The 11,357-nt window shown below is 26.8% G+C and overlaps 1 protein-coding gene across 1 annotated transcript; it reads left to right on the top strand.

Moving 5' to 3' along the window:
- Positions 1–1,133: 1,133 nt before the first annotated feature.
- LOC145834958 (sulfotransferase ssu-1-like) lies at positions 1,134–11,102 on the top strand. The gene is made up of 3 exons (XM_082942486.1): positions 1,134–1,572; positions 9,082–9,453; positions 10,668–11,102. Exons 1-3 carry the CDS (start codon positions 1,198–1,200, stop codon positions 10,821–10,823), a joined length of 903 nt encoding a protein of 300 aa, XP_082798612.1. The 5' UTR covers positions 1,134–1,197; the 3' UTR covers positions 10,824–11,102.
- The last annotated feature ends 255 nt before the right edge of the window (positions 11,103–11,357 follow it).

Raw genomic sequence — 11,357 nt, forward strand, 5'->3', positions numbered from 1 at the left:
ACCTACACAAGATATTCTGAGGTTTGAAGTTAAGTTTTTGCCGCAACCAACAAATACCTGCCGACTAATATTCTAATCCGATTTGATAGCTATGAAACATTGGGTGCATATGTATAAAAAATTAAAGTGCTCGTACGACACTATAAACTTCAATTGCACGTAAATAGTTTTTACATCATGTATAAAACTATTGATGAGTGTTTAAATGTTTTTTGAATTTTAGATAATATCAGTGTGAGTTTTTTTATAAAGGTTTTATGACAAAATAGTAAGTTTTAGAACTTTGTTACAACTTCTATCAAACTAAGTTACAGCTTAAATAATTTCCTTGATATTGTTAACAATTTCTCTATAGTGTGTAAACAAAATGTTATATTTTTTTTTTTACTTACACTTTTGCTACTGCGATATACTTTTGCTTGATGTTTTTAGATAAAAAGGCTCGTTGCTAGTTTTTATTTTACTTTGGGCACCAGGGACGTAGCTAAAATGAACCTGCATCCTTTAAACTTCCTTAATTAATAAAACTAAAAAAAGTTATATTTTATTTTTCAGTTTAAAAAGATCTTGCTGCTAGTTTTATATAACTTAAACTGCTAAATAAAAACTTTTGATTTCAAGGAAATTGAAACACTGGAGATTTTTTCAAGCTTTGTCTCAAACTGCTTACTAATGTGAATTGAGTAGCAATAAATTGATTAGTGTCGCTAATGATTTGCAATTTAAATGAAGCGCTGCATTCTCTCATTGGCAAACACGACTTATTTGTTTAGCGTGTAGCAAAAGTTGGTAAATATTGTGCTGCTGTGTTTCTCTCAGATCCAACAAACATTAACATTAGCTTCAGTGTAAGTAAGAATGTGGCTTGTTGTCAAAATTTTATATTGTTTTATTAATCGAGTATAGTTTTTGTTTAAAAGTAAACTTAGAGCTATAAATTTTCATTATAACATACTAGATATTTGATGACTGTTTGTGAAGTAATTTTGAAAAGTATTTAAATATATAAAAGCTAATTGGTTTTTTAATATGTGTTAAAAAAGACGTCTAAACGATTAAAAAATCAAATGCTTTTTTAAAAAACTTTGTAATATAACTTTTTTATAAAAAACTTGTTAAAAGTATCAGTCATAATTCAATCAGGCGCGAATCTTGTTATTTAAATTTTTACTCTGCTGATATCAAAACACCCGCCAAATGGACAAAATTGACAAAACGAAAATCCCCCTTCCCCGCTCCCTGCACCGCGTCACCGATCCAATCAGCGGCCTGCAATGCGTGTACCCGGTTGGGATTGGTCAGGAGAAGTTCAGCGCCGGCATGAAGGTACTGGCCGACTACCGGTACCAACAAGGTGACGTATGGGTGTGCTCAGTGGCGAAGAGCGGCACCACGTGGACGGAGTACATCGCGTGGCTGGTGATGCACGAAGGCGGGGATTTTCCCGAGGGAAAGTCCATGAGCGAGGCGATCCCGATGATCGAGTTCGACGCATGTGAGATCGAGGACCTGCCGAGACCGCGCATCATCAAGACGCACTACGAGAAGAAGTTCATCCCTATGACCAGAGAGGTTTGTAAAAATTACTTGTTCGTGATTACATTTAGTTTAATAAAACATTTTAAAAATTTTGTATTAATACTTATGTACAGAATATAGGTTTTAAAGTTTATTTCGATAAACTTTGATTTTTAAACAGCTACTAAAAATGTTTCTTGTATTAAGAAAATAAAACAATTTAAAAGTTTTTTTTTAATAAATTTTTACTGTTAATTTGTTATATTATTGTCTCATACTCATGTAATAATTTTTTATTGGATCTTCCCCAATTAACAGCTGTATTTTTAGATTCAAACAGGTTTTTTTTTTTTAAGTTTTCAAACAAGTGTAAAACTACTTTAAAGTAAGTTTAAAAATGATAATACGAACTCATTTAAAAATAATAACTTACTTGTTTTTTATTTGTTCGTTTAAATTAAAAAACAGTTTTTTTTACAATGGAAAACTGTAGTTACCACTTATTCAGGTTTAGTTCTAGAAAAAAAACTGATTACTTTGTTCGATAAAAATAAGATAATTTGTTTATTTATAGCTATTACTTATATTATAATTGTTCATAATTTATTGTTTTAGCTAAACACTTTAAACCAGGGTTTCCTAAACTTTTTTTCAAATGGTCCCCTTTAAAGAAATTGAAAAAGCTATAGCCCCCTTGTACCAAGATTACTCAAAAACTACTATAAAAACACCTAAAACCTTTTTTTTTCATCAATAACTCCAGAATATCTAGTGTAAGTTTCAAAACTACCATAAAAACGGTATACTATCAAAATCCACCCGCGTTCAAAATCCACCCGATCAAAATCCACCCGCATTCAAAACCCACCCGATCAAAATCCACCCGGTTCAAAATCCACCCGATCAAAATCCACCCGGGTCAAAATCCACCCGATCAAAATCCACCCGAGTCAAAATCTACCCGATCAAAATCAACCCGAGTCAAAATCCACCCGATCAAAATCAACCCGGTTCAAATTCCATCCGATCAAAATCCACCCGATCAAAATCCACCCGAGTTAAAATCCACCCGATTAAAATCCACCCGTTTCAAAATCCACCCGATCAAAATCCACCCGAGTTAAAATCCACCCGATCAAAATCAACCCGAGTCAAAATCCACCCTATCAAAATCCACCCTATCAAAATCCACCCGTTTCAAAATCCACCCGATCAAAATCCACCCGGTTTAAAATCCACCCGATCAAAATCAACCCGAGTCAAAATCCACCCGATCAAAATCCACCCGAGTCAAAATCAACCCGATCAAAATTCATCCGAGTTAAAATAAACCCGAGTCAAAATCCTACCGAAACAAAATCAACCAAAGTCAAAATCCAACCGAATCGAAACAAGCACCTTGTTTATTTATTTCTTTTTAAATCAAGTATCATTTAAACAAATCTCACCACTCTAAAGTACCAATCTTAAACAAGTTTTATTTAAAAAACACTTATGAAATCTTGTATTTTTGTCCCTTATAAATTGACTTAAGAATATAAAAACTGTACTACAGATTGAACTTATTTTGTGAGGTTTTTTGAGTTGTTATTTGGTATTTTTGCTTATTATAAGGAATTTTTGACAAAAATATTTTTGTTTTTTTGATTACTGAATATAATTTTGAATAGCTACAGCCGGCAAGAAGCTTTTAAAGGTACTGTTGTTTTTGATATAAGTATAACTATAAGAGCTAATAAAAGTTTAACAACGTCAGGATAAATAAATTAAAGTTTTACTATACAAATATTACTATGTTAAAACTTTTAGAAAACTAAAGGATGTGCCAGAAAAAATAATCTTGTATTATCTCAATCACAATTACACGACAATCAATTATAATTTACTGTTTCTAGGTATAAAATTTAATAATTTAGAACTTTTAAGTAATTTTTAAACAAATACGTCACTAGATATAATTTTTATAAAAACTGAGTATTACAAGTGAAAGCTACCATTTATACTACAAATTAATCCATTTAATTTAGGGGTCAGCAAACTGCGGCCCTCGAAGTGTAAATATGTGGCCCTCGAGCATGTAAATTTGGTCAACTAAACAAAACAAAGTTTAAATTGAAATTTTCAAAAAAGAAAAAGAAATTATAATAGTTTGTTTTTAAGTTTCTGAATATCATTTAAAAATCATTTATTATGCTTAAGCCTTAGATGTGAAAAAAGACAGATAGTAAATCTAGAAGTTTTTCTTTAAAGTTTAGACTTTACTTTTCCTTTTAAACAACAAAAGCTTACGTACTTGGATAAATTACTTATATAATATTGCAAAGTTTTTTTAATTGGCAATTTTACATGTTTTTAACTTTTAAAAACACGGTGACTGGGTTGAAGTAACTGTTGTACTTTTTTGTTTCAAAAAGTTGCAACCCGAAAAACTTTAGATAGATTATTAAGGTATTTAAAGGTTTTAAAAGAAAAACTTACACTGTTTAAAATGAAAGTATTAATATTTGTTTATATTTTAACTAGTTTAACAAAATCACTAAAATTTTAAATACGTGATATGCTGTGCATTAAATAAAAAAAGATTTTTTTTTAACTACTAAAAAGAAAATACAAATAAAATAATAGAAATTGATTATAAAAAGTGTACATAATGATCTACACCTGTTTTTAATGATCTACACCTTGTAAATAATGATAGAAATAATAATATGACACAAGTTTTTAAAAAAAATAATTTTCGACTTAAGAAAAAAATATACATTTTAAATATGCCAGGCCTGATCCCTTTAAGTAGATAAATGTGACTAAAACAGATTAAAAACAAAAATTGAATAAAACAACGGCTCGCGGAAAAAATTGAAACATGAAATTTGGCCCGAGATAAACAATTGTCTGCCGACTCTGATTAAATCCAACTGCATCTTCGTTACTTTTAATTACAAAAAAGTAAAAGGCAAACGTTTAAAATTCATTTAGTTTGTGTTTTTTTTAATATAATTTTTTTATGTGAAAGGTCTTAACAAGATATTTATCTATAAAAGTTCTCTTTGTTAAGAAAAGGTCACTAATTTACTTTAGACAGTTACCTTTACTGTATTGCCATTTAAAGATTTTTCAATATTAACTTTAAATTAAATATTAATTAATTTTCGGTTTTATTTGTTAGACAAAATTTTCACGCTTTTAAAGTTAATTTGTCTACTAAACAATTTGTTATAACAATAGTTGTCTTTACCGTTTAAATTCGTTATAACCAATATAAAATTTTGTTTAATTTTAATATTGTTTCATTTTTAATTAAATTACTTAAAATTTCTTAAGTTTTAACAAATGGACTTTTTTTATATGAAGATTATATTTTAAAAAAAATAGTGGTAAATAATAACATTTCCATTTCTATGAATTAAAAAATATCAATTAACAATATAATATTGAACAGTAAATAATAATTTATCTTACTTAATTACAATTTCTATGCAACTATATATTTATAAAAAAACATAAAACGTTTACAACTAATTAATTAAAAACATGCAGTTATATCTTTCAACTAAATTGTCGGAAATTAATTCAAGAAAATTTATCGCATGTAAATTAAAAGTTTTAGATTAGACAATTTTAAATTTAAAATTTAAACGTTAACCAAAGGAGATTAAATTTTATAAAACCACTCAATTAATCATTTTCAAAACTGGCCTTAACCTATTAATAAAATTAATAATACGATTGTTTAAGTTGATACAGTCTGGTACAAAAATTCATAAAAATAACTTATACTTGAATTTAAACTCTCTTGTCTGAAATACATACTTTTTTTAATGAACCTATGTAAAAATAGAACATTTTAATAATAAATTAAAAATGTTTTTTTTCGTAATATTTGTTATAAATATAGTGTCATTTCTAAAAAACTCAACTTATTTGTTTACTACTACAATTCTAAAGTATATAATTTCCCTAGCTCAAGTCTAACTACTAACTTTTTTAGTTGCAATTTACAAGCTATTTGAGCAAACTCAATGAATTGTAGAGTCGATATTTGTTTTATGTAAAGGACTTTAGAATTCATAGAAAAACGTTTAGCTCTTTAATTTGTACTATTAGTTAAAAACTAGCAAATTAAGTTGATATCTAATTAAAATTAACTTATAACTTTAGTTACTTTAGACGAAACTATTTTTAGTTTTTTCAAAAATAGATGGTTTATAAAAAAAACATTTAATAAAATAAAATTCAATTAACTTAAACACTTTGAAAAAAAGATAATAGCAGCTAAAATTATTGTATAAATTAAAAAAAAATAACTAAAAAATATTTGTAACAAAAATTAGATAGAAAACAATAAAATTGTTTTAAAACAGTTATTGATTTCTTACATATTCCTCATTTATATTTTTAGTAAATTATTTTTCGTATTTTTATATTAAAACTTATGTTTTGTTTTTAAAAATTACTAATAAAAGAAACGTCAATAAACTGTTTACTAAACGACAAATAAAAGCGCTCAAAATATTTGGTCTTAAGTCCTCTTGCACGAACATACCTTAAAGTTATCGAGTCGCACACCAAAAATATCTTTTAACGTCTTTTCCACGTCGAAAACAATAATGTTTAAAATATAATTAATAGGTGATAGTTTTTCTAAATTTAACAAAGGATTTTTATTTTATTATCACGTAGCAATTTTATATTATTCTTTATCTATATTTTATTTTTTATAAACACTGTTAGTTGAAATTTTTTGTATAATAAAATATTTTATGTAATACTATTTTGAAATTTAAGTAAAGCACAAAACACAAAACTTTTTACATCAAAAAAAAAAACTCAAAAATTTTAGATTAATATTTAAATTTTCTTTTTGTAACATTTAATTAACATTTTCCATAAATTTACATTATTTGGTATTTGATTTTTGTAATTTTCTTTAGCTTAATAAATGTTATTAAAGATTCTTCTAATTTATAAACTTCTATAGTTTTGATATTTTAATTTACTATGAGTTATTCTTAGTAAATATTTTTATTTAATTATGATTGACTTTGGGAAATTAAATTAGAAGGAAGTTTAAATGGATTGAAACTGAGCGTAATTCTTTTTTTATTTTTTTTTAACTTATTTTTTTAAAAGTAACACCAACACTACTAACATTAATAAATTATAAACATTTTAAATACTTGTAAAGCTACTATGAATTTTTTTTTAATGCTGTTTAATTATATTGTTTAACTTATTTTTTTAATTATTTTAATAAATAAATTAAAATTTCTTTCTTTATAAATACTTACTCTTTTTTATACCAATAGTTGTTTAAACATATAACTTTATTCAATATTACAAAATTCTATTAGAAATTAATTCTTATTTCGAAAAAAAATGAACTCGGGTTGATTTTGAACCGGGTGGATTTTGAACCGGGTGAAATTTGATCGGGTGGATTTTGACTCGGGTTGATTTTGATCGGGTTGATTTTAATCGGGTGGATTTTGAACCGGGTTGATTTTGATCGGGTGGATTTTGAACCGGGTTGATTTTGAACGGGTGGATTTTGAACGGGTGGATTTTGACTCGGGTGGATTTTGACTCGGGTTGATTTTGATCGGGTTGATTTTAATCGGGTGGATTTTGAACCGGGTTGATTTTGATCGGGTGGATTTTGAACCGGGTTGATTTTGAACGGGTGGATTTTGACTCGGGTGGATTTTGACTCGGATGGATTTTGATCGGGTGGATTTTGACCCGGGTGGATTTTGTTCGGGTGGATTTTGACCCGGGTGGATTTTGATCGGGTGGATTTTGACCCGGGTGGATTTTGATCGGGTGGATTTTGACTCGGGTGGATTTTGATCGGGTGGATTTTGATCGGGTGGATTTTGACCCGGGTGGATTTTGATCGGGTGGATTTTGACTCGGGTGGATTTTGAACGTGTCCCCATAAAAACACCTAATTATCCCCCTGAGTATCTGTCATGGCCCCCAAGGGGGCCACTTTGCCCACTTTGGAAAACCCTGGTCTAAACTAACAATTTATTTACATGGTAAAATTCGTTCACTAGATAATTTTGTTTATAATTTAAAATTAAAATTATATGAACTATTTCAGTTTATAAAAACTTTTTAGTTTTTCATATCGATTTTACTTTAATAATTCACGTTAACTAAGTCATGTTGATTGACACTTTAACTATTTCACATACTTGTGGTTTTTAAATTCATTCTAGTTACCTTTTGCTGAAATGAATATAAATATAAACACAACATAAGTCCATTTTGTTTTAATTGTTTTTTTGTTTATAAAAAATCCAATTTTTGTTAACTACTTGTCGTTTTAGTTAGTTGTGTTTTTTATAAACGATATAGTTTCACTCTATTTGTATTATGTTTATTAAACTTGTGAGTGTTTTATTTTTATAACAAGGGAGTTTGTGAATTCTGAAAGCGCTTAAATTCTTAATAAAGTTTATGATGGGAAAAGTATTGTGTTTAGCAATAAAATGGTATTTAAATACGTTTAAAGTTTTAAAGTTTTATCTATATCTGAATAGGTTTATAAATGTCTTATGATTTTTTTTGTAGGTATGTGTATTTTTGTTAAGTACGTATAAAGCTCTTTATAAGAATCTATAAATTACAAGCACAAAGAAATGAATACATTTATAGTTTATAATTTACGTACTTAAAATAATTTAGACTACATTTTACCAGTATTATTAATATAAAAATTTAAATTACTATCAGTTTTATAAAATATTAATGAATTTTTAAACAATAAAAAATATTTTTAAAGAGTTTTATTTATATAAACTTTTGTTTGTATTAGTGTTTTTATTTTTTGTTAAAGTTTACGAAAATACTTATAAAAATATTGAGTTTATTAATAGTTCCTGAAAAGAACAAAATGCGCTTCGTTAAGTGATTTTATAGATTTATACAAATTATTAAAAATATTCTTAGCTTAAGCAATTAAAATCTTCAGAGAAGACGGCCTACAACTTACTTACTTTTTTTTTAATTTAAACATATCTTAATTAAATAATGTTGCCTTAAAAATATTTTAGGTAAAAAAAAGTACAGTTTAGTGCAGTAGTTATAAAAATAGTGTGTATTCTTTTGATTTAAAAAGTATTTATTTGATAACATCATACACAACTTCTAACATAAAAGTTGCATATACCTTAAAGCTAAATTGAAGTTAAGCTTCTTAATGTTGGTTAAATTTATAAATAAAAAACTGAATAGTCTTCTTTTTTTTACATCAAATTACTGTTAAACGAAAAAATATCTTCAGCATTTAATTTCGGAAAAATATTTCTACACTTATAACCTTACGCTGATCATCTAGTTATCAAACAGACAAAAATCATATGAATTTCATCAATAAAACTATCGTAAAACCATTTCAATATAAGCTTTAAAGCTGAGATTTAAAATATTTTCTGTTAAAACTAAGTATTTTTAAACTGTGATATTTAAGTTTCTAATAATCAGAGCCCTACTTTAAAAATCTTTAAGAACAACTTTTGTTAAATGTTTGAAAATCTCACACATTATTTAACGCTACAGGCCAAATACATTTACGTGGCGAGGAACCCAAAAGACGTGCTTGTGTCCTACCTCTTCCACTGCCGAGGGTTCAGCTGCTACGGGGCACCGGATCTCAAAGTTGAAGAGCTGATCGAACCCATGGCTTACGGAGAAATCGAGTTCGGAAATCACTGCGACCACGTTGCAGATTGGTACAAAGTTAGAAATGACGAAAACGTCTTGTTCCTCTTGTACGAAGAAATGAAAGCCGACTTGGAGGGAAGCGTGATGAAAATAGCGGAGTTTTTGGGAAAAAGTAAAGTCCTGTTGAAAGATGATGGGAAGCTTTGGAAAGAAATTGTTGATAAGTGTAGCTTCGAGTCAATGAACAAATCTAAAAATGACAAATGGGTAAGTTTTAGTTTGTACTGTAATTCTTAAGGCTAATAAAAATTATTTGATTTATTCGACTAAACATTGTTTTATCAAGTTCTACTTTTGTTATAAATGTTTAAAAACTTAAATTTAAATTTAGAGATATACAATTTATTACTTTCTTTGTTTTTAAAACTCAAAAAGTTTTAATATTTAATCTAATCAACTAAATTGTTAAAAGTATAAATTATAAAATTGACTTTTTAGCTTTTAGTCCTTACAGATTTTACTGTATTAATTTTATTATTATTTTTATATACACTCAATATTAAAATATATCTGCCTCGGTTAAAATGAAACTTTTATTATATAAGAACTTAGTTTATGTAAATTTACAGTTTTTTTAGTAAATGTCAAAAAAAACTGCATTTTAAAGTATAATAATTATTTTTACATTAAGTGTTATTATTCTTTATTTAAAACCGTAAAACACAGCTTTTTCGACTATAAAACATTTTAAAGCTACTTTATACTACATACTAGTTTTTACTTAACAATGACTGACAATATTAAAGTGCGTTTATTGAAAGAAACTTGTTAACATAAAACTTAAAATTAAAAACAACTCTTTTTATTATCATTTATAAAAGCTAGATTTCAAACTTATTCAAACTTTGCTTTAATTTAACTTAGTAAATTTATAAAAAGTTCTCTTAACAATTTCATTTAATTCTAAGCATCTGTTCTTTAACCAAAATCTAAGTCATTAATTTTTAAAGCTAGTAAGATCTATAAGAATTTTCCAGTCAATATTTGATCAGTATAAAAGACAATAAAAGTTAATGCATTAATTAACTAACTTAGGAAGGTATTAATGATATAATGTGATTAACGAAGGTATTTTTTTTTACAATTCTACCAAGTGGGTGTTCATGGATGTGAGTCTGGTAAATCCTAATCTAGTTAATTGATATTTAAGTACTTTGAGTTAGCTAAAATTATTAGTATACTAAACAATTAAAAATTTACTTGTTTTAATATTTTTCTAGTTCTATTGTTTTCTCCACTTTTAAGAAATTTAATCTTAAGCTTATATATCTCTACAACAAACGTCTAATTTGTTTCAAAATCTTTTATCAAAAAAAAGCAATTTAAAAAATAATTATAACAGCTTTAAATATATTAGTTTACAAAGCAATCACCTCAATAACTTTGTTTTGGTTCAGGTTGACAATTTTATAAACTTTCAGGTCAGAGGCAACAGAGATGGTTTCACAAAGTTTGTTCGCAAAGGAGTCGTTGGTGATCATGTGAATCATCTGACGAAGGAACAAATTAAAATACTTGATGATGTCATGAACACAAAAGGAAAAGCACTCGGAATAGACCATCTATGGAAAAATTAAATCAATCTGTATATAAAATTTTATATAAAAATTTTAAATTATTGTTATTACTTATTAGTGTTTTTGTTTAAAGTCCCAAAAATTTTTCGATAAAAGTTTTTACATATATTTGAATTATAAGTAAGTTAGTATACAGTATTGATTTTAGAAATTAAATGTTTGTTTTGTCACTGAATAGTTTATAGTTGTTTAATCATAAATCACACATATCGCCTTCACGTTTATATAAGTACATCGGGTCTTTAAATTTTAAACAGTAAATAAATCATTTTGATCATTATATATTATTTTTTGCTTAAAGTTGTTTTGAAAACTGTTGTAAAACATTTGTTATTTGTTTGAACCAAGCCCTTAACTCAATCATAAATTGAGTTTGTATCGTGTTTTTTATTTTTACAGAATTTTTTATTTAGTTATAGTTTCATTAAAGTTCATAAAGTTTTTTACTTACCAAACGAAACAGCCAGCAACATTTTTAATTTTTCAGATAGTTATTGGAAACAAATAAACAATGAACTTGATAAAACTAACTAT

This window comes from Thalia democratica, chromosome 4 (genome assembly GCF_965202585.1).
Source record: "Thalia democratica chromosome 4, ktThaDemo2.hap1.1, whole genome shotgun sequence".
Classification (NCBI taxonomy): Eukaryota; Metazoa; Chordata; class Thaliacea; order Salpida; family Salpidae; genus Thalia; species Thalia democratica.

Bases quoted from the DNA above. Each gene is read 5' to 3' on its own strand.
- LOC145834958 (XM_082942486.1), top strand. From the start codon at position 1,198: ATGGACAAAATTGACAAAACGAAAATCCCCCTTCCCCGCTCCCTGCAC. The intron at 1,573-9,081 runs GTTTGTAAAAAT...TTAACGCTACAG, and splicing joins TCATCCCTATGACCAGAGAG to GCCAAATACATTTACGTGGC. The intron at 9,454-10,667 runs GTAAGTTTTAGT...ATAAACTTTCAG, and splicing joins AATCTAAAAATGACAAATGG to GTCAGAGGCAACAGAGATGG.